The sequence below is a fragment of the Lipotes vexillifer genome, unplaced genomic scaffold (assembly GCF_000442215.2).
Source record: "Lipotes vexillifer unplaced genomic scaffold, Lipotes_vexillifer_v1.1 scaffold258, whole genome shotgun sequence".
NCBI lineage: Eukaryota > Metazoa > Chordata > Mammalia > Artiodactyla > Lipotidae > Lipotes > Lipotes vexillifer.
Window position 1 is genome coordinate 581,576 of NW_006793735.1, and position 23,384 is coordinate 604,959.

Genomic DNA, 23,384 nt, shown 5'->3' on the forward strand with positions numbered 1-23,384 from the left:
AGAGAGAGAAAGAGGGAGGATAGTATGATCTTAGAAATGCTTTAGGCCGCAGAAGAGCTGTGCCCATTTATACACAGATGGAAAGAACTGAGGGAGAGTGAGAGATGGAAGATGCAGGTGAGAGAATAATTGCTGAAGCAAAGTAGCAAAATCCGTGTGAGGGAAATGACATCTGGACCAGAGGTGAAGAGCTTCATCCTGTCAGGCAATGTTTTCTCCTAAAAATAGGCAAGAAGGAAGAACCACAAGATGAAGACCCAGAGATGAACGGATGGAAAGAAAAGATATTGGGGTCTTAAACATCTCAGAAAGCAGCTCTGGTTAGGCCCCAGGCAAAGGGCTTAGTCTTTGTAGCAATGCTGGTGAGAAATTGCCAGCTGCTATGAGGACCCACCTATTATACAATAGCATGTGTCTGTAGTGGATACAGTCACCTTGACCTTGTGTCTTTGCTGCAACATTCTGATCTTCTCACATACCCGACCCAGGCCTGCAATGATGGTTACACTTGACCATATCCTATGATGCAACACATAGGAGAACCCTCCAACTGCTCAGCCCCAGATTTAGAAATTGGTGTCAAAAAGGATTTCAGTATATCAGTTTGTACTTTATTGGACAGCTGTAATACAGGGAGCAGCTAAGTCTAAAGACCTGTGCTAACAGGAGCCACATGCTCTTTTTTCCCAGTGCTTCACCTCCCTGCTGTAGACATTAATAAATCTGCCCTCTAGGGTCTTCCCTGGTGGCACAGTGGTTAAGAATCCGCCTACCAATGCAGGGGACACGGGTTCGAGCCCTAGTCGGGGAAGATCCCACATGCCGCAAAGCAACTAAGCCCATGCACCACAACTACTGAGGCTGCGCTCTAGAGCCTGCAAGCCACAACTACTGAACCCGCATGCCACAACTACTGAAACCCACACGCCTAGAACCTGTGCTCTGCAACAAGAGAAGCCACTGCAGTGAGAAGCCCATGAAGCCCATGCACCACAACGAAGAGTAGCCCCCACTCGACCCAACTAGAGAAAGTACGGGCACAGCAACGAAGACCCAATACAGCCAAAAATAAACATAAATAAATTTTTTTAAATAAATAAATAAATCTGCCTTCTGTAATTCAACCAATTCCCTAATATTTAGAATAGACTCTTGGATTTCATGGGGTCTCTAGACTGATACAGATTGCCCGAAATTTAATCATTTCTTACATTAGTCAGAAATACAATTGTTCTGATTGTGAACCACTGTTTACATGGGGACACTGACTTCACTCATGTCATTTTCAACCTTTAGCTGCACATTGGAATCACCTGAGGGGTGTTTTTAAGTGATTACTTTTTAAAAATAATGCTGATGCCCAAGCCCACCCCAGACCAATTGTATCAAAATCTCTAAGAGTGGAACCTGGACATTTGTATAGAACAAACCCTGGCTCTTCCTTGGGAAAGCTCTCAATACTTAACCTCTCTTTTCCTCAGTTTCCTCATCTGTATATGAAAGTGATAAAGTTCTCATACAGTTATAGTGAGAACTAGATGAATAAATACATGTAAAATGCTTAGAATATGCCTGGCCCATCATAAATACTCAGTAAGTGTTATCATTACCTCATAGTGTTATCATGAGAACAAAATAACTATGTGTTCAATAAGTATTAAACAGATGAATGAAAGAAGTTTGTAAACACTAATGTGCTATTCAAATGTAAAATGTTTGTAATATTTTATGTTGCATGTAGTATACAGGTCTGAATATTACAGAAATTTAATTTTATTTAAATTTTACATTACTATAATGCCAAGCACAACATATGTGCTTAATTATAGTTTTTAAACTGATTTGGTTGCATTTTCAAAGATCTTTACCACCAGAAGCAATTCTGTAATGACTATTGAAAATCTCGTGACAATAAAATGAAGTGGGAAATTTTGGGAAATCATTTTATCTAATCAGATTCTGGAAGACAAGGTATTGGCCTAATTCATTTCTGTGTCTCCTGAGTGTTGGGCAGTGACTGGGGCATATCAGGAACCCGATAAATAGTAGGAAAGAATTGGGAGATGAAGGTAGGAAGGGGTGTGCGTCTCAGTCAAATTTAGGAACCCAAAGGAAAATGTTATGGGTTATGTTCTTAAGGAAAAACATTATCTACTTTTTATTCATTTTGACTTTGAACAAGTAACTTAACCTTTCTGTGTGATTCAATTGTTTCATCTTTAATATTAACATATGAATTAGTACAATTGTTCTACTTGATTTAACAAATTTGAATGCTTTTTTACAAGTTGAAATTACTCAGTAAAATTGTGGAAATGATAACAGAGAACTGGAAGGGTGGGTTGGTTTGGATTAATTCAGTTGGTTTCATGGGTACAATGGTCATTTAAGATGGGATGGGGGATGCCGATCCTTATCAATCAATTAACTTTTAATATTTACTGAATGCTTGCTTGGTATCAGAAGCTGCAGTTGGTTCTGGTTGGACAAACAAGGCAAGTGCAGGCCATGGTCCCTGGCTGCCTATAGTCGATAGAGCCAGGCGACTTAGTTCTATCCCATGGCCTCAGACTTATCCCTACCACTGGTTTCCTTGGAGGCCTGTGCAAAAAATGCCAGTGAATTCAGTCAGTTCCAAGATCAGTGCCAAAAAAACCACTCCAAGTCCATCCTCTATTCTTTGGAGCATAATATGTAAAGTTGTCTTTTAAAGGTTTATCTTAAAATGGCATTTTACTGATTTTTCAGTAAAGAATCTTCCAAAATAGCACAAAGAATATACATCTAAGTTTATTTCTATATAAACACCAACTTGCCAAACCCTGGCAATTCCATTCCTTTTGCTGATCTCTTCTTTCAAGTTTATTACTTGTGATTAGGCTCTAACTACTTTTGTGTCTCCACTTTTCACTCCCTTCAACGAATTCTATACCTTGTTGCCTGACTAGTTTTCCTGAACAGGTATTTACACATACACTTAAAGTTGATAAGCACTGACATATTCTTTCTTGAGAAATATATTTTCACATCCAATTTCAACTACTTCTGTTTGTTGCATCAGAATGGAGACTTAAGTTTGTTGCATGCAGTCTTTTCTTATATTAAGAAATACTGAGTTTGACAGATATGAAGGAAGTGTACATAGCAGCTTGTGGAAGACCCTAAATCCTCCTCAGTATTTGAATTAATGTTATATCAATATTTTATTAGGCTTAGCTTCTTTCTTTAATTAGCAATGGTCCTCTTCTTAATCGCTATAAAATTACTAATTAACTGGCTTCCCAGTAGTTTCAAAAGAAATCATAGAATCAACAATATTAAAGATCATCTAGTATAAACCCTTACTCTGAAAGTGGAAAAGCTGAGCTCAAAAGAGTTGAGATAACCAGCCCACTAAAAATAAAGGATAAAAGCAAGGCTAGGGGGCTTCCCTGGTGGCGCAGTGGTTGAGAATCTGCCTGTTAATGCAGGGGACACGGGTTCGAGCCCTGGTCTGGGAGGATCCCACATGCCGCAGAGCTACTAGGCCCGTGAGCCACAACTACTGAGCCTGCGCGTCTGGAGCCTGTGCTCCACAACAAGAGAGGCCGCGATAATGAGAGGCCCGCGCACCGCGATGAAGATTGGCCCCCGCTTTCCACAACTAGAGAAAGCCCTCGCACAGAAACGAAGACCCAACACAGCAAAAATAAATAAGTTAATAAACTCCTACCCTCAACATCTTCTTAAAAAAAAAAGAAAAAAAGTAATAGGGCTAGGACCAGATGTTAACAAAAACCAAAGTCCTTCTCTACCTACTTTCCAAATCCACCACCTGTAGTCATTTTTTTCCTGTATCCTTAGTATTTTGCATCATCCCTGAAACACACTGTAAAAAATCCAGTTTGTGTTAAAAGTAGATTTAACAAAGAGGTGAACTTCAAAAGGGTCAGCAGCGAAGGCTCACTGCTGGGGTTCTGCTCCACTTACTTGACAGCAGCATCTGAGTTCAGTTTAGTTGGCTTTTTGCAAGGGAAAGGTTTTGTCAGGCCAGAACTCTTCCTGTTGTTTTGTTTTAGGTTCACAGGAAAGCGAACCGTCAAGGAGATGTTCTGATGTATCCATGAACTGCAGCTAAGCCATTCAGGGTCTTCTTAAAATAAAGCTCTGCTGGATTTTCTCAGTACAGCCTTCTAAAAGTTGACACAGCAAGAATTGCTTCTCGCCAGGTTCTATTTTTAAATCCCAGTCCAAAAAAATATGTTAACTTCAAGACTGAGGTTCTGAACCACCTTTGGTGAACCGTCTTGCTAGAAAGACTGCTTAGTGGCTACACACTGTTAACCAGGAAGGAAGGAAAGAAGGGGCGGAGGGAGGGAAGGAGGGAGGAAGGAAGGGAGGAAGGAAGGGAGGGAAAAGAGGTGGGAGAGAGGAGGAAAAGGAAGGAAGAGAGGGAAGAAGGAAGGACGAGACGGAAGGAAGGAAAGATATCAGCTAATAATAGCTTTTATTTATTTGAGTATTATATGTGTCAAGCACTATTCTAAGCACTTTACATGTATTAGTTAAATTTTTTCCCACAGCAACTCAAGGAGATAGGTTCTGTTATTATTCTCAGATGAGAAAGCTTAGGCATAGAGGAGTTAAGTAACTTGCTCAAAGCCATACAGCTTGGACATGTATTGACCTATCTGGTCACCTCTAAATTTGAATGCAGAGTTGAAGTGTAGGTCAACAGCATATATAGAATGACCTCTGGCTTCCAGCCTGGAAAAGTCTGCATTTCTCTTTTTGCTGTTCAGGACTACAATTGTTCTGAAGCTTTTTTATATGTTGTTCATCTATTTCTGTCTTATTGACTGAGCCCTTTCATATTTGACCTAAGATATGGGTGAAACCCAAGCTACTCTGGCTTTGTGTAGGGTTACACTGTTATGCTAGGTAGGAAAAATAATAATAACAGGACCTAATGTATACTAAACAGTATTCCACATAACTCGGCATATATTATTTCCTACAATCCTTATATATAGGCAGTGGAAATGGGCTGGGAGAAGTCAGGATCCTTGCTCAAATCCAAAAGGTATGGCCATACCCAGCCCTTGTTCCTACTGTACAAGAGCTGAAGTGCATAGCCTATGCTGATGATAACCAAAAAGACTTTTTCCCATCCAAAGATGAAAAAAGAGCACAGAACATATGGTTAGCAGACCTAAATTTGATTCTGTTCTAGCACTTTCCAGATGGACAAAGCACTTTTTCTTCTTAGAATCCATTTCCACATCTATTAATATAAATAAGGAATATAATACCTACCTTCATGGAATTGCCTAGAAAAAGTAAAGGATATAACCTGTGTAATAAGTATTTGTAAACTCTAAGGCTATAATCATTAAATATAATTCAGATGTATACTAAGTAACACACAATGCAATTTATCGTAAGACTAATTTAATTTTTGACGTGGTCTATTATGGAATTTTCCACCAGATTCTAAAAGGGATAAATTGACTTTGTTTATCATTATTAAAGAGAAGGAAAATAAAAACTAATTTTCCAAGGGCACTTGTTCTACCACCTCAGAACAAGTTTACATTCTTTCTATTATATCAGTGGTTTTCAAACTTTTGTCTCAATGCCCCCTCTGTACTCTTAAAAAATATTAGAGACCCCAAAGACCTTTTGTTTATATGGATTATATCTATTGGCATTTACTGTATTAAAAAAGAAGACTATGAAAAATTTTAACTATATACTTATGAAATCATTGAAAAAGAGCAATAAAACACTCATTGCTAACACCCATAACATTTTTTTAACTCTATTTTAAAAAACTAGAAATTTTGGTGAGAGGCATGGCATTGTTTTACATTTTTGCAAATTTCATTAATATAAGGGCTTAATAGAGGAAAACTGAATTCTCCTATCTGCTTCTGCAATTAATCTGTTGCAATTTGGGGGGTTGAAATATAAAAAGAAAAATTTGTCTTCATACAACTATACAGTTGGGAAAGGAAGGAGTATTTTAATAGCCATTTCAAATAATTATGAAGTCTCTGATGCTACATCAAAACTTGACATGTTATTTCTTAAAGTTTAGTAGCAGTGTGGCATTTTCAGTTATATCAATAAACTTTGTGTACTTTTTATATTAAAGTCCATTGTTTTTCCTTACACTTTGAATGGATCTTTAATTCATGCACTGTTTTGATAACATGCCATGTATCTGTCACTTGGAAAATGTTAGTTTACTGAGTTATTCATATCTTCCAAATGTTGCCATACTTCATTATATAATATCAGAAATACTTCATTAATGTCCCTGAGCGCATCAGGAACATCTTTAACTATCTGGAAGTTATCAAGTTCACAGTGGCAGATACAAGTTTCCAAAATTCTAACTTTCATCGAAAGCTTGAATTTTGGCAACAAAAATTAGTTGTTCTCCTTGCAGACTCTCTTCATTTATTTGGGGGGAAAAAATGTAAGATTTCCAGACCTAAGTAACCGTAGTTTGTCTGCCAGTCATTTTTTCAAGTAAAAATGCTATTTCATTTATTTTAAAGTGGCCAGTTCAGTTCCCAACAAGTACAGTTTGGTGCTACCACCTTGATTCTTACTAAGGTGCTAACAGTTTTACCCACTGTTGCCTTTGCACCATTAATGCAAATGTCAACATAGCAAAAATGGTAAATAACATTTTAGTACTATTATGAAAAATAGTTTTAACTTCACAGTTCACCTGAAAGAATCTCAGAAACCACCAGGGTTCTGTGGACAACACTCATGAACTAGCATTGCTTCTTTTTTTGTTGTTGTTGGTTTCCCTATACACTGCTAACCCCTGGGTATTAACCTCTTCAGATGTTTGCGAGACTAGCTTAAAAATTCTGTCTCATTTTAACCTGTAATTCTTACATATGTTTTTGGTCACATATTCTTTTTTTTTTTTTTTTACATCTTTATTGGGGTATAATTGCTTTACAATGGTGTGTGAGTTTCTGCTTTATAACAAAGTGAATCAGTTATACATTACATATGTTCCCATATCTTTTCCCTCTTGCATCTCCCTCCCTCCCACCCCTCTAGGTGGTCACAAAGCACCGAGCTGATCTCCCTGTGCCATGCGGCTGCTTCCCACACTCCCATTTACCACTGCAACAAAAAGAATAAAATATCTAGGAATAAACCTACCTAAGGAGACAAAAGACCTGTATGCAGAAAATTATAAGACACTGATGAAAGAAATTAAAGATGATACAAATAGATGGAGAGATATACCATGTTCTTGGATTGGAAGAATCAACATTGTGAAAATGACTCTACTACCCAAAGCAATCTGAGCTAACACCTATTCTTCTCAAACTCTTCCAAAATATAGCAGAGGGAGGAACACTCCCAAACTCATTCTACGAGGCCACCATCACCTTGATACCAAAACCAGACAAGGATGTCACAAAGAAAGAAAACTACAGGCCAATATCACTGATGAACATAGATGCAAAAATCCTCAACAAAATACTAGCAAACAGAATCCAACAGCACATTAAAAGGATCATACACCATGATCAAGTGGGGTTTATTCCAGGAATGCAAGGATTCTTCAATATACGCAAATCTATCAATGTGATTAACCATATTAACAAATTGAAGGAGAAAAACCATATGATCATCTCAATAGATGCAGAGAAAGCTTTTGACAAAATTCAACACCCATTTATGATAAAAACCCTGCAGAAAGTAGGTGTAGAGGGAACTTTCCTCAATATAATAAAGGCCGTATATGACAAGCCCACAGCCAACATCATCCTCAATGGCGAAAAACTGAAAGCATTTCCACTAAGGTCAGGAACAAGACAAGGTTGCCCACTCTCACCACTCTTATTCAACATAGTTTTGGAAGTTTTAGCCACAGCAATCAGAGAAGAAAAGGAAATAAAAGGAATCCAAATCGGAAAAGTAGAAATAAAGCTGTCACCGTTTGCAGATGACATGATACTATACATAGAGAATCCTAAAGATGGTACCGGAAAACTACTAGAGCTAATCAATGAATTTGGTAAAGTAGCAGCATATAAAATTAATGCACAGAAATCTCTGGCATTCCTATACACTAATGATGAAAAATCTGAAAGTGAAATCAAGAAAACACTCCCATTTACCATTGCAACAAGAAGAATAAAATATCTAGGAATAAACCTACCTAAGGAGACAAAAGACCTGTATGCAGAAAATTATAAGACACTGATGAAAGAAATTAAAGATGATACAAATAGATGGAGAGATATACCATGTTCTTGGATTGGAAGAATCAACATTGTGAAAATGACTCTACTACCCAAAGCAATCTATAGATTCAATGCAATCCCTATCAAACTACCACTGGCATTTTTCACAGAACTAGAACAAAAAATTTCACAATTTGTATGGAAACACAAAAGACCCCGAATAGCCAAAGCAATCTTGAGAACAAAAAATGGAGCTGGAGGAATCAGGCTCCCTGACTTCAGACTATACTACAAAGCTACAGTAATCAAGACAGTATGGTACTGGCACAAAAACAGAAAGATAGATCAATGGAACAGGATAGAAAGCCCAGAGATAAACCCATGCACATATGGTCACCTTATCTTTGATAAAGGAGGCAGGAATGTACAGTGGAGAAAGGACAGCCCCTTCAATAAGTGGTGCTGGGAAAACTGGACAGGTACATGTAAAAGTATGAGATTAGATCACTCCCTAACACCATACACAAAAATAAGCTCAAAATGGATTAAAGACCTAAATGTAAGGCTCAGAAGCTATCAAACTCATAGAGAAAACATAGGCAGAACACTCTATGACATAAATCACAGCAAGATCCTTTTTGACCCACCTCCTAGAGAAATGGAAATAAAAACAAAAATAAACAAATGGGACCTAATGAAACTTCATAGCATTGCTTCTTCAGTGTTAAAGGCATGCTTCATCCTGATGATCTTCTGGATTTCTTAAACTTTCTTAGCAAAAACTCTTAATGTAAGGTGGATTTGGATGTGTAAGATAGATATGAATGTGTGTTAACATGAAGATATTCACAATATATTGTTGAGTAAAAAGCATAGTTTAGTATTTATACTATTGGGCTAGCCAAAAGGTTCATTCAGTTTTCTCCATAAGATGGCTCTAGTAGCACTTAGTTGTCCTTAACTTCATTAGAAACAATTTTGTTAGATTGTATGTGACAGCTGTCATATCAGCGTGCATTTAAAAAAACACTTCTCAAAATTGGTGAATTTTTGTGTAGCCATTTTAATATTGAAGATGGAAGAAAAAACCCAACATTTTGGGCATATTATGCTTTATTATTTCAAGAAAGGTAAAAACACAACTGAAACAAAAAAAGATTTGTGCAGTATATGGAGAAGGTGCTGTGACTGATCAAACGTGTCAAAAGTGGTTTGTGAAGTTTTGTGCTGGAGATTTCTTGCTAGATGACGCTGCACAGTTGGGTAGACCAGTTGAAGTTGATAGCAATCATAATTAAAATATTGGGAAATGTTATACCATGTGGGAGATAAGCGACACACTCAAAATATCCAAATCAAGCACTGAAAATCATTTGCACCAGCTTGGTTCTGTTCATCACTTTGATGTTAGGGTTCCATTTAAGGTAAGCGAAAAAAAACCTTCTTGACCATATTTTCACATGCGATTCTCTACTTAAACGTAAAGAAAAACAGTCCATTTTTAAAACAAATTGTGACGGGCGATGAAAAGTGGATACTGTACAATAATGTGGAACAGAACAGATCGTGGGGCAAGTGAAATGAACCACCACCAGCCACACCAAAGGCCGGTCTTCAACCAAAGAAGGTGATGTTGTGTATATGGTGGGATTGGAAGGGAGTCCTCTATTAGGAGTTCCTTCCGGAAAATGAAACAATTAATTCCAACAAGTATTGCTCCCAATTAGACCAACTGAAAGCAGCACTTGATGAAAAGCGTACGGAATTTGTCAACAGAAAACACATAATCGTCCATCAGTATAACGCAAGACTGCATGTTTTTTGATTACCAGGCAAAAACTGTTACAGCTTGGCTGGGAAGTTCTGATTCATCTACCGTATTCACCAGACACTGAACCTTCAGATTTCCATTTATTTCGGTCTTTAAAAAATTCTCTTACTGGAAAAAATTTCAATTCCCTGGAAGACTGTAAAAAGCACCTGGAACAGTCCTTTGCTCAAAAAGATAAAAAGTTTTGGAAAGATGGAATTATGAAGTTGCCTGGAAAATGGTAGAATGTAGTGGAACAAAACGGTGAATACATTGTTCAATAAAGTTCTTGGTGAAAATGAAAAATGTGTCTTTTATTTTTACTTAAAAACTGAAGTCACTTTGGCCAACCCAATACATCCACTTTTACGTCATAAAAATACATTTGTGTATATATACATATATATGAGCATATATATTTATACACATATATATGTGTATGTCTGTATATAAATATTGGGGGATGACATCAACAAGAGAGAATAAGAGGGTTTAGGAGTAATGGGAGTTGTTAATCTTTTCCTTTTTGCTATAAAGCAAAAGGATTTCATTAAATGTTTACTGAGCATCATTAATGTGATAAGCACACTTCTGCACTTTAAAATTTTTTTTAGTGTTTCTTATAAGGAGAAGCTTCTGTTTTTATAATCTTAAAAAGCTTTGTCCATGTGGGGCACAGTCCTATATCCATGGCAATTCAGCTGTTCCTTTTACTGAGCCTCACTTCATCTCTAAAACCCTCACACTCGCCTACCCAGGACGATTTTGCAAGAGTGCAGAGTTTTTAAAAGACTCTTTATTAAAGTCTACATCTACTTCCAAAGAGTATTTAAATTAATTGAGCTGCAGCCAGCCTCTGTCTCTCAGTTCTGTGTTATCAATATAGTATTCACTTCAGGTATTAATCGGAGATTGCAAGAAAAGTCTTCAAAGAGACCCTACAGGGCTCTCAAGTTGATATAAGCTTCATTCTCTTTATCACTAAAATTTATCTGCTCTGTATTGTTCAAGGTGTCTTTCTCACTGTCTCTTTATAATTTTGTGACCACCTCCATAATACAAGCATCTAAGATTTGGGTTTGATTCCTGAAGAGGAAAAAAAGGAAAAATGCAAAGGTTAGAACTGATGGAAGAAGATCTATATTCACTGGGATGCTGTGGTTTATAGAAAGAAGTCTGTTCTGTAGCTCTGAGGTTTGCTTACATGTAGCTGAATATCCTTCAGTAGTTTGCATGTAACGTAATTATTTTTAAATATAAATAACAAAGGAGTGTCTCATTAAGTTGCGAGAATCCCCAAAGAAACTTTGAGAAAGAAGATAAATATTGTGATTGAATCTACCTTTACTCTACCTCACCTTACTCCAGCTTTCCCCCATTATAAAGTTTTATCCTCTGACAAGTTAAAAACAAGTGAAATGCAATGGAAGCAATGAGTAAATCCATTCCTTTTCAATATTTTATACTCCCTGGGCAGTTCACTTCCTAGGTTTGCATAAAGAATTCCTGTTGTTGATGTCCAAAATCACAATAAATCCTTTTAGTTGTTCTGCAGTACTGAAAAATTTTGCATTGTATTTTTTTTAAACAGACTCCCTTTGTTTTTGTCAAATAGCAAGAAACAAAAAGAAAAGTTTAGATATTGCTTTAGAACTCTACAGAGTGCAAAAATATCCATTAAATGCAAAATGTTTTTCTGTATTAGTCAAAATATATTATTTCTTGATCTCTAGCTATCAATCTCTGTCTCTATCTCTCAAAAGTTTTTTTGTTTCATCGTACTTTTCCTAAAATAATTTTACATGTTACCAAAATAAGTGAGTGCCTAGAATGTGTTGTTTGTAGGCCCACTCACTGCTAATTTAATACCTGACTACAGAAAATACAGATGCTTTTATCACTTATAGTTGCCAGTATTGAAAAAGTAATCTTATGGTACACAAAGTGATGAATTAAGCATGTCAGAATTAGTGTGTGGTCAGCTCTCAACTAACACACCAATTGTAAAAGGCTCCATGGCTGACACACACTGACCACTTTAGTGGCCCTCAGCTGCTCTCCTTGCTCCACTCTTCTTTCCTCCAATCCATTTCCCACACTTAAGCCAGAGTAGGCCTCCTAAAGCACAGATTTGATAATGTCACTCTCCTGCTTAAAACCCTGCATGGCTCCACATTGCCTTTAACATAAAGATGTGATTTTCAAGACCCCACCTTCCTCTGCAGCCTCATCTGAGATCACCCTCCCAAAACCCAACTCTGCTTCAGCCACACCGTCCTCCTTTTTGATGTTAGAAGACCCTGCCACCTCCTAACTTTGGTCTTCCCTCTGTATGCCCTCTCTTCCACCTGGATGGCTTGTCCTCATCATTCAAATCCCAGTGTCTCTTCCAGGCATCCTCTGATCTTTACACAAAGTGAAGTCCCATGGTCTCCTTCACATCTCCAGACTCCTCTGTCATAGGTTCCTCACAAGTTTATAACTGCTTGCTTAATTATCTCCTTTCCCCCGTAGGCATCGAGCTTTCTGAGACCAGGGGACCACACCTCCCTTGTGGGCTCTAGAGCCCCAGATTTCAGCACATTCATAGTGGATGATCAAAAATACTTAGGGGATGAGTGAATAACACAGCCCCTGACCTCAGGAAGCTCAAAATATAGCAGTAAAGTAGACAAAAATATGGCAAAATCTATTCCATTATCACCTTAGACATGACACCCAAGTCTCTTTTATGGAAAAAAAAATTGATATTTTGAATCTATAGAATGTATTAAAAATAAAAGTTTAGTAATATACTTTTATTGTAAAATACAATATATATATAAAATGTTTAAAGTAGTACGAGAATAAAATGAATATACTCCATACTTATGCCAAGGAAAAATAAATTACCATATTTTAGAAGCTCCCTGTATCCCTTATCTCATCACCAAATAAGGGAGGTTTTATAGTTGTTTATTTTTTGAAAACCATTTCTTTCTTATCAGCTGATTAAGTCATATGGAATTTCCTGTAAAAATCAACAAAGTGCAAAAAATGCCATGTGTATTTGTATGCATCTGTGCTTATTTTTGGATGTCATATTTTCTGAAAACGTCAGGAGTGATCCACTACCTATTACTCTTTTTGTGATTACTATCACATAACTGTATTGACTGAATCTAGCATGCCTAGTGCTAAAAGGTTGATCATGCATCAACATGAAGCAGCCCTTGTTCTAAATTAATACGATTTTGTCTAAACAAACTCATGAAGTATTTGAACGTCTGACATTGTCACACACTCTACCTTGCATCTTCCCAAGTTAAAAAAAAAAATTGCCTCGTAACTCAAATATACACTTTCTAGCTATCAGACTCCCTTTTACTTGAACCAAGGATTCAGAGGATACTTGATCCCAGGTGGTTGGTGACAATACTTTATATAAATAAAACTATGTAAACTTTGCCTTTCATTATATGCCACTTTATTTTTCCCCTCATTAGCAGTAATACTTTCTATATCAAGCAAGGTGTTAGTTGACGTTTGTCAAAAAGTTGTGTGTGAAGGGCTACATGTCCCCTGGACTCTGCTGTTTTAATCTTTTAACTGATTGTCACATGTCCAGTGGATAAATGAGCTGTCCATGGCCCAGATCTTTCTTGTGCCTGTACATCCTGTGGCTTAGAAGAGCTCCCTGCACAAGTAATTGCCCAGAAGCCTTTATCCATGACAAAGATGAATGGGAACCCAGACCTGCCTACCTTCTAGGGATTTCCATGTCTTATCTATAATGTTGTCATCAATGAATTTATAAGCCATTGCAGAAAAGGGATGAACAAAAGAAGCCATCAGGAGTCTGATGGAGAAATGATGAGAACTGTAGTGTTGAGTTAGGATTCCTGAGGTTATCAAGGCCATGAGGGAGAGCCCAGAGGTAAGAGTATTGGCCTATACCTCTAGGGAATATCACTCTCAGGAAGAGGAAAGATATATTCTAAGCTGTTGTGGCTGTGTGTAGATTCATATGAAAAAAAATATCCTCAAGTTATGTTAGCCATAATTTTTAAAAAGCTGGTTACAAGTCAATGAGTCACATAGATGTAGCTTAATGGTAAACAACTTTAACTTTCTGCATAGATTTTCTGGCTGAAACTTTGGGTTGACTCTTGTCAGGAACAAAATTTCATAGACAAATTTTTCTCAAGCACTGTCGTCAGTGTCATCTATGCATCATAGAGGCATAATATACCTGGCAAACAGAATGCTTATAGAGGCAGCAAGTTTTTTCTTTCCTTTTTATTAAAATTAAAAGATTGCTGTTTTCTCTCACAAAGACATGAAATCATCATGTCCAGATCAATGGTTATAAAGAAGTCATTAGCAGGTATGCGATGCCAGGTGCACCAACCAAGTGCACCAGTGAGAGGGAAAAGGAGCCACTGGAGAGGCCAGTGATAAGCACTGTTTTTGATTTTGGCGTAACACGCTTCTAGCCCCCATCTGGTAGGGCCAACGCATATAACAACAAGAAATCATGTCAATAAGGATCAGAAGCAGAGCATCAAGTAACAGTTTGAGTTTTAAAGAGATTATTTCTTATTTTTCTCAAGCTGCAAAAATATAGAATACATAGTTTGCCTTTTTATGAGCTTTTTGGGGGAAAGGAGACTTTTTATGTGATAGTAGTGTTTATTTACCATTTGAGGATCCAAAATAATGGCAGTTCTCTCAGGCCCCTTACCTGTCTTACACCAGCAAGCACTCCAGCACTGCTCTTTGAGTGATGACAGGTAAAACTGCCAAATGGGAGTGGTTTTAGTTTCACCTTGCTGCGGAAATAGCGGAAATAGCACCAATACCACATAATGCCAAGAAATCTAGTAGATTGAAATATATATCATTTTTCAATCATCTTCAGCAGGCAGGAAACAATTTTTATATATCAGTCATTACATGATATACCACTGCATTTACAGCTTCAAGAGCCTAGTCTAGAAGAGATGAGAAAATGCTTTTTGTAGAGACAAGAACCTTTCAGATGAAAGAATTGGACTCAGAATTTTCCTGTTAAGTAGGACATCATTTTTTGTTTGTTTTTTTCTTTGAATGTGGTTTTGTTTGGTTTGGGAAGTGAGGGAGGGTAAGAAGAGTGTATTTATTGTCCTCAAAGTAATGTGGAACATTGCTGAATCTGACATAACTGAAATTTCAAGTTTAATTTTTGTTTTCTGCCTACTTAATCTCAATAAACCACCCAAGTACTGTACTATTCCTTAGAGCATATGTAACTCCCCTGAGTAACCATTAGCCATCTTAGCCCTGCCTGAGTCTTGCTACTTTTGTTGGATGTACCAGAGGTAAATACTTACTGCATAGCCCAGAGTAAAGTGAAGTTATTTTCAGAAAACACTGATGATCAAAGAATATGAAATTAAGGACGATGATTAATATCAACTGGCACTTTTCAGTGTATTCGTCTCAGAAAATTGAGTTGCTTGATCACTTGTTTTTGACTGAGAGCTATAAAAATCCCAGCCCTTTGATCAGAAATCCTCTTCCCTAATCTTAGTGATAGGACCTATCACTAGCACTAGAAATGCAGTTCGCTGATTTGCTTTTCAAATGGAAGTAATGATTTGCTGTAGGGTAACACATCCTAAACTTTTAGTGCTCTTATTTTGGAAGCTTACTAAACCAATGGTTTTGCTTTTTGAATTTTAAAATTAAATTAAATTAAATAAACCTTGGAGGAAAGAATCTGTAAAAATGTGATAGTATGTACTATATGTACTATACTTTACAAATAGTATATACTATATGTACTATACTTTCCCAATTAGACTTAGCCTTAAAATCAGCAGCTAGATGGACAGATATGCAAAAAGCAAGTATAGTAAAATGTTAGTGGTAGAATCTAGGTAGTAAGTTTACAGATGCTCACTGTAAAATTCTTTTAACTTTGCTGTATGTTTGATTTCTTATGATAAAATATTGGAAAAGATATGTAAGAAGGTGCATACCTAATACTGAACTTGTGTTCTTGAGAAAATGTCATCGTACAATGACATAAGATTGAGCAACCTTAATGGATATTTATGTTGGAGAATTCTCATCTTTGAAAAACCTGGAAAATAGAAAATATTCCAAGAAGCTTTAAAACTCTTCAGGTTATTTTCTTATAGACCAAGAGCCACTCTAAAGATAGGAAAGGCAGCATTAAGGAGGGTCTGCAAGGCTATAGTGAAAATTATAATGTACATCACTGCCATTTTATTGTTCAACTAGTAAGTAACTGGAATATCTATTTTGCCAATTACACTTAGCCTTAAAATCAAAAAATTACTAAATATCTGGTCATATGCATATGACTTAAAACATGGTTTAAAATGCATCAACATATTTGTTGTGCTTACATTTCTTTTTTCACCCAGCAATATACCTTTAGGACAGAGTTTGATTACCATATGTTATGTTTGCTCAAGCCTGGCCCGAAACTAAAAAATTACACCCTGTGGCTATTTTGTTTTTCCATAACACCACAATTGGTGGGGGGAGAACACAACTGTGAATGTCTTTAAAAAAGAAAAAAATAGTTCTTGAAAAATGCCAAGTGTAATAAGCACCTCTGCAAATAATTCTCTGTAATGAATTTCTCCTTCAGAAGGTTGATTTCCTCCATCTGTAAGAAAAATAAAAGATCTGCAAATTGTCCTTTTAATTGGTAAGGTGATTACTTTCTATTTAAAAGGCCTGTCCAGGCTTCTGTCCTAAATGGAGAAACTCTCAAGCTTTTATTCCAAGTCTTTGGGGGAGAAACTCCTCCCTCGTTTTCCGTTTTCTCCTTTCATTGTTTCTTTGGCTCCCACAGCAGTGGTGTTGGTAGATGTGCTGATACTGCGGATCTTTTAAAAAAAGAAGGGACATGGGACCAAAATGATATCAAAAACTGTAAGCTAATATTATAAGGGAGAGTGAAGAGGAAAGGGACATATTAAATACAATAAACAAAATATCCACTTCACCATCCTACCACACTGGCCACAAGGGACAGAAGCAATAACTGTACCATGAAACTTACATTTAAAGAAAAAAAAAAGTAGTATTTATCCCTCCAGAAACATATTAAAGGAAGGGTAAAGCCCTGACCAGTCGCTTTTCTGCAAAGTAGACTTAAAATGAGTCTTTTCTATGGCAATTGTATGGATCTCTCAAGCAATCATATTTTGTTTTCTTTCTTATTATTATTATAAAAGAAATTCATTCTTATTCCAAAAAGAACTGCCAAGTATAAAGAGAACACACAAATCATGCATAATTCCATCGCCCAGAGAAAAGGATTTTTAATATTTGGTATATATCCTTCTAGATTTTTCTTATGTAAATATATACCACAAAATTGTAAATTCTAAAAGAGAAACATGCAGTTTTTCTCCAAAAGCACTTTGTCCTTACTTTCCTGCTTCGCGAATTACTCCCCTTCACCCTCTGGTATCTACATTTTCACTTTCATTACTGCTCCTTGAACTATGAACATAATATCTTTACACAAGGAAATGGGGGAAAACTATAACTTTCCTAGTATTCTCACTCTGTATTTTTTGTCTTTTCACTAGCATTCTTGCTCCTCTTCCTCTCTCGCTCTTTTTTTTTAAGCTGTGGCCTAAGAACACTTAAGATGAGATCTACCACCTTAACAGATTTTCCCCTTTCCCTTTTTATTCAAGTTTTCTTAGGGAAAATAAGTCCTCTCTCACCCTTACCACCAATATATTCATTAATTTACTCTAACCTTGCTTCCACCTTCACTAATTCTTCTGTTCCTAACATCCTTGATGACTGCCAAAATGGCATATACAGTGAAAGTGTACAGTTCCCCTTATTTAACCTTTCATCGGCGTTTGACACCATCTACGACTTGTTTTCCTTGGACTGCTTTCTGGTTCTCCTCCTATACCTACGGCCACTCCTATTCTGCCTCCTTCACTGGGTTCTTTTCTTTGGCCCATTCTTTAAATGTAATGATTCTCCATGACTCCAGCCTTAGTCCTTTTCTCTTCTGACTCTACATTTTCTTTTTTAATGAGTTCGACCACTCCTACAATTTTAATTATCCCCATCAATCCATATGTCTTGCCTTATCTCTCTTCTAAAAATATAGATCCATATAACCAAGCGGTCAACTGGATCTTTCCACTTGGATGAACTTTCCACAGACACCTCAAACTCAGCAAGTATCTTCTTAGCACAGTATCTCCTTTGTGCTCCCCCCTCTCGCTGATATCCTATTCACCTGGTGGCAACACCATGTAACAGCTGTAACGGTGTAAATAACAACAAAGACATTTCTGAAAATACATGATACAGACCTGACCACTGAAAGAAGTACTATTTGCATTTATTTTGACATCTGTAGTCAATCATAAGTGGCATTTGGGACTAATTCATACAGTTAGTTCTGAAAAGGGCTGCTAGAGAATTTGATAATTAGGAGTCCATTGGTGACCGTCAAGAATGCAACTATCGTAAATTGCAACCTGATTGTGATTGGTTTAGAAGTGAAGAGAAAGGAAGGAACTATGGCTAGTGAGCAGGGACCACTCTTTCAAGCTTGATGGTAAAGAGATAAGAGAGATTAAATGAATGTCATTAGGGGAAAGCAGATGTGAGGAAGTCGTCTTTTAGAACAGGGAAAACAGCAGTTTTGCAGGCTGCGGGAAGGAAGGTGGTCGTGAAGAAGGGATTGAAGGTAGGAAAAATAGGAAGATAGGAACTGAATACTGACAACCACAAAGGGAGTAGGAAGGTCTTTGCTTCTTTTGTGTATATTATTATTCTTCATTAACATTTGCTTAAATAAATTCAGGTCTACTATTTATCACATTGCAGTATTAAATAAGTAATAGTAATAATATTTTTTGTAATTTTATATGCAAACCTTTATATTTATTTTGACATCTATAGTTAGGCAAAAATTGTCATTGAGGCTAGTTTGTACAATTAATTGAATCATGTGTTCCTTTTCCTTTTCAAAACTTCCCTTATATATTCCATTCCTAGTAAGTATGATGAATCCTCTTAATTCAACCCATATACAACTAGTAGCTTTCAGTTAAAACTCTTACTTTTTCATAAACTCATAACTCTTATTCTAAAATGAACATTGGGTACTTCATCTGTCAGGTATCTATCCCATCAAATTTTATTATTGCTTTGTTACTTACTTGCAAAACTTCCTTACATAATACATTCTGTATCTGTGGCCATATATGGTTTTCCTATACAGTTTCCAAGTTTTATGGTTTATTTAGTTCAAGTGAATAAACCCAGCTTTCTGTTTCACTTTTGTGGAGGTAGATAGGGTCAAGGAGAGCTGGTGGAACATTTACAGAGAGGAAAGATTACCAGTTAGACTTGGTGTTCCTAAGAAAACAACAGCTCTGATTCAGTGGTATTAAAAAATTTGGCAGTACTAAAAAATAACTAGATAGTTTTCCTACCAGTTACTTAGAAAGGGTTCATAATGTGTGAGGGAGAGGGGAGATACTGTGTTTGGAGTTTCAGAGACTGGTCACTTATCCTGAGCTGAAAGCTTCTCACAGGGAGGGAGGCATTCTCAGCAAATGATGACTATTTCCTTCCTTTCCTCACTTCTCCCACCTCGAAGTCCTCACTGTTTTAGCTTCATTGCACTGATGCTCCCTCCTCAGCTGCACTGTTTTAGCTCCACTGCACTGATGCTCCCTCCTCAGCTGCACTGTTTTAGCTCCAGTGCACTGACGCTCCCTCCTCAGCTGCAGATAGGGGAGCAGTGCACAAAATCGGCTCTCCACAGGCAGCATGCTCAGGCTGAGGTGGACAGGGGCCTAAGCTTACTGCCTCAGTTGAAATCCTCAGCCCCAGTGGCTGCCAGGGGAGGTGGGCGGAGCACAGGAAGTGATTACCCTCGGGCTTCTCCTCCCACAGAAGCCCTGCCTCCTCACGCTTGGACAGTGGGGAGGTTAGCTTTCTTTCTCCTTCTAGTTCAGTCCTTTGGCTAATGTGAAAGACCACGCAGAAACTATGGAGTTGCTTTTTCTGCTTGACAAAGTGCAGAGATAGAAGACAGGGATTCCCGGCTGGGAGGAGGGAGGGGAGCTGAAGACCCCGGCCTGGGCTGGCTGATCTAAGCAGTCAAAGTGGGAAGCTGAGTGCTTGAAAGAGGATTATACTCGCACTAGAAATAAGCAGTAAGTGAGCGAATAACCATTATGGCTTAGAAAAGGCTTAATCCCCCTGGGTTATGGGGTGAGCTAGAAAATATTGCTTAACTCTAGAGTAAAACTGGAAGGCTTCTGACTCTGTGTACAGTTGTCTGCTGTTTGGAAAGTAGGGGCTTAAGAGCAAGCCCAGAGCCCCCCCGACTCTTGGAAAATGCCAACTTCTACTTAACAATAGTTGGGGATATAATCTCCTTCCCTAGCCTCTTCCTGGTAAAATTTAGTAATAAACCAGATAGGGGGTTGGGATTAAATTGGAAAAGTGGAATCTGGTATTGGCAGAAATGGCGATCTTGAATTAGGTTCTGTGAATGCCGACATTGTTATATCTATTAGCAGTGATTTGCTAATCACAAGAAAGTCTGGGGCAGGACATTGAAAAGGGAGAATTGAAAGCTTTTATAACAGAGAAGCTGAGTAGTCCATATGCGTGAGATGAAATATAAAAATGTGTATAATAATAGATGGAGGGGTTTTTTGAGCATTAAACGAGAACAGCAGTCAGGGAACATATACTTGGATATAAGCTAGAAAAGAAGAACTTTTAGTTTCAATAATTTTTTGTGCAAACCCAAAATTTCACAATGTTTACAAAGTCAAGACAGTGATTCGGGGATACTTCGATTATTGTGGTACACTATAAATACTGTTGCTGGGCAAGGTCTGTGGTTCTCTGGTCAGCAAGTTCTGGCAATGAAGCCACTGCCGCTGGTGCAAAGAATTCTGGGATGTCTGACAGTGAAATGGATGGAAAGACCCACATTCCATCTCTACTTAATGTCCTTTTGTCCAGAAGTCGGGTCATGCACATGAGCTACTTGGTAAGTATACAGATCAATATTCAGAAAGGCATTTCTTAATGTTTTGCATTAGAGGGTCTCTGGACAATATCTTATGGCAACCAGTGTACTAAAGCAAAGTGGTAGGAAGGAAGGCCATCTTGATCAAAACCAACCTTGTTCTTTTTGTTTTCCATCAGTCCTGAAATGGAACCTCAAATGAGGACAAGAATAATAAGAGAGAGAAATACTGTGGCCATCTGTTCTGTTCTAAGTGGTTAAACTCATTAATATATGAATGAGAATTCAGATTTTATTTATGCATCCTAATACTTGAAGATTCAGAAAAATATCTTTATTACAGAAAAACAACCCACAAAAATAGGAGGTATGTTTATTGGGGAAGAAATATGGAAATCTGCTTTTGAAATGTTATAGGAGAAAAAACAGACAAGAATCGTTTCCCACGGTATAAAGAAGATTTATGTTATGTTCGCTGAAGGTTGTAATTCTTCCCCCAATGAGATGAGGATCCTAGTATGGCACAGTAGATACAAACATAAGAAATAGTTTTAATTCCCTTAATTCTAGTTGATATAATTAATACCGAGAGCAAGAATTGCTTTTTTAAAAAATAATAACCTTGGATTACAGCTAATTATGTAGTGAATTTTCTTTTCTTTTTCTTACTGGTCCTCTATGAAGGTACTATGTTTCTGAAATTATGAAGAAGCAACTGTCATTCCAAATGGTATTTCGTTTAACCATTGCACTGGGAGAAAGAAAAAGAAAAGACTCAGACGTATTATCTTTCTCCTGTAACACAACAGTAAAATGGTTGTAATGATCTATGTCCTTTTCTAACTTATAAAGTTACGAACTTTTGCTATGGGGAAGATAGATGGGGGAAAATGCCAATAAAGTACATTTTTTAAAATGGTCCGTACCCTACCAACTGTTCAAACTACCTAATTTTGAAAATTATTTTACTTATCTTTTTAAAATTATTTCTGAATTGTTTTTCCAATGTTAGTTTTCATCAGATTTATAAGCAAATACAGAAAATCTGAAGATTCATTATCTGAGTGGTGTTATTCTTGCTTAGTCTTAAAAATATATAAAGGATTAAAATAAAACATTTAATAGTTGAAATCTTAAGCATAATATAATCACTAAATGCAGTTTCAGTCTTTAAGAAAAATGTGCTGGGACTCTTTAAGGAGTTGCTTATTTATCTCGAGTTATTAAAGAATCTTTTCTAAAAATATACAATTGAAAAAAGAAAAGGAGCATAACAATATTCAGAGAAGGATTAAAAGTATAATTTGGATGGGAGAGGCTAAGCAGAAAACAGCAGTTTAATAAAGATATTTTCTGTTGTCCATGAGAGATTGGCATAAAGAGTGATGTATTATGACTAGTGAACAATGCTAAGAAAAGACTTTTATCTTTAAAAAGTATTAAGTGGGAATTAACATTATTAATGGAAAGAAACTAAATGATCATTTAAAATTATTCTTTCACAAGAAAAGTAAAGAAAAAGGATATGGAAAACTAAGCAGTGATGAAGACCTGAAAATAATTGTTGATCAAAAGCAGGTAAGTGAATGCTTACATACATTTTCTAATGTTGCATTGTAGATTTTTGACAACTGAAGCCCTTTGAGCTTTCAGCCCTGCCCTGGAAGCTATATTAGCTTAGCTTGTCTAACTGAGGCCTGCATAATAAGATAGATTTTGGAAGCAGCTAAGCCTCCCTGTCTAACGCCTCTGATGCACTGACTTCTGCATGATGTCAACATGTATGTCCTGTATGTAAGAATGATGAAAAATAAAGCAGAGCAAGATAAGAGAATTTTTGGAAATTAAAAGCTTGAAAAATGAAATCAGTACAATGATAATTTGTTGGAAAAAAATATTTAAATAAGAACCAGAAAGTAAATTATTTTGAAAATGAGAAATGCTACTATTAGTGTAAGACAATGAATATAAGTTAAGAGGACAGGGATATAAGACTTTAAAAAACTGAGAAGTTTAAACATATTGCCCAATTCACTTTCTCAGATTGTCTGCAGTAAATTTAGAGACTTTTTTAAAAAACAAACAAAAAAAGAAGCTATTTAATATTCTTTAATACTGCCTGTGATTTGAGAAACATCTAGCTTATATTTCATATGGGCCCATAAGGTGAAATGAAAACTGCTTAATATACCATAAACAATAACAGGTAATGGAAGGTATCCAGCTCGTGCCACTGAATTGGCATTAGCCCTTAACGTCTTTGTTAATTATCAGGGAGACAAGATAACTGCACATCTATTTCATGTGTAAGCGGCTCTGATTCTGATGT

General features: G+C 36.8%; 1 protein-coding gene across 12 annotated transcripts in view; it reads left to right on the forward strand.

The window, feature by feature from the left end:
- The window catches only part of PEX5L (peroxisomal biogenesis factor 5 like), a 289,451-nt gene that overhangs the window by 42,601 nt on the left and 223,466 nt on the right, over window positions 1-23,384 (forward strand). For 2 of the 12 annotated variants that reach the window (XM_007466675.1, XM_007466678.1), the window contains exons 1-2: window positions 20,984-21,076; window positions 22,562-22,633. The exons of 3 other annotated variants lie outside the window; for them this stretch is intronic. In XM_007466675.1, the coding sequence (XP_007466737.1) occupies window positions 20,984-21,076; window positions 22,562-22,633 (165 nt within the window). Of the gene's footprint in view, window positions 1-20,017; window positions 20,226-20,918; window positions 21,077-22,561; window positions 22,634-23,384 lie in introns of those variants that run through there. 7 more of the 12 variants (XM_007466680.1, XM_007466676.1, XM_007466686.1 and 4 more) reach the window with 6 other exon arrangements.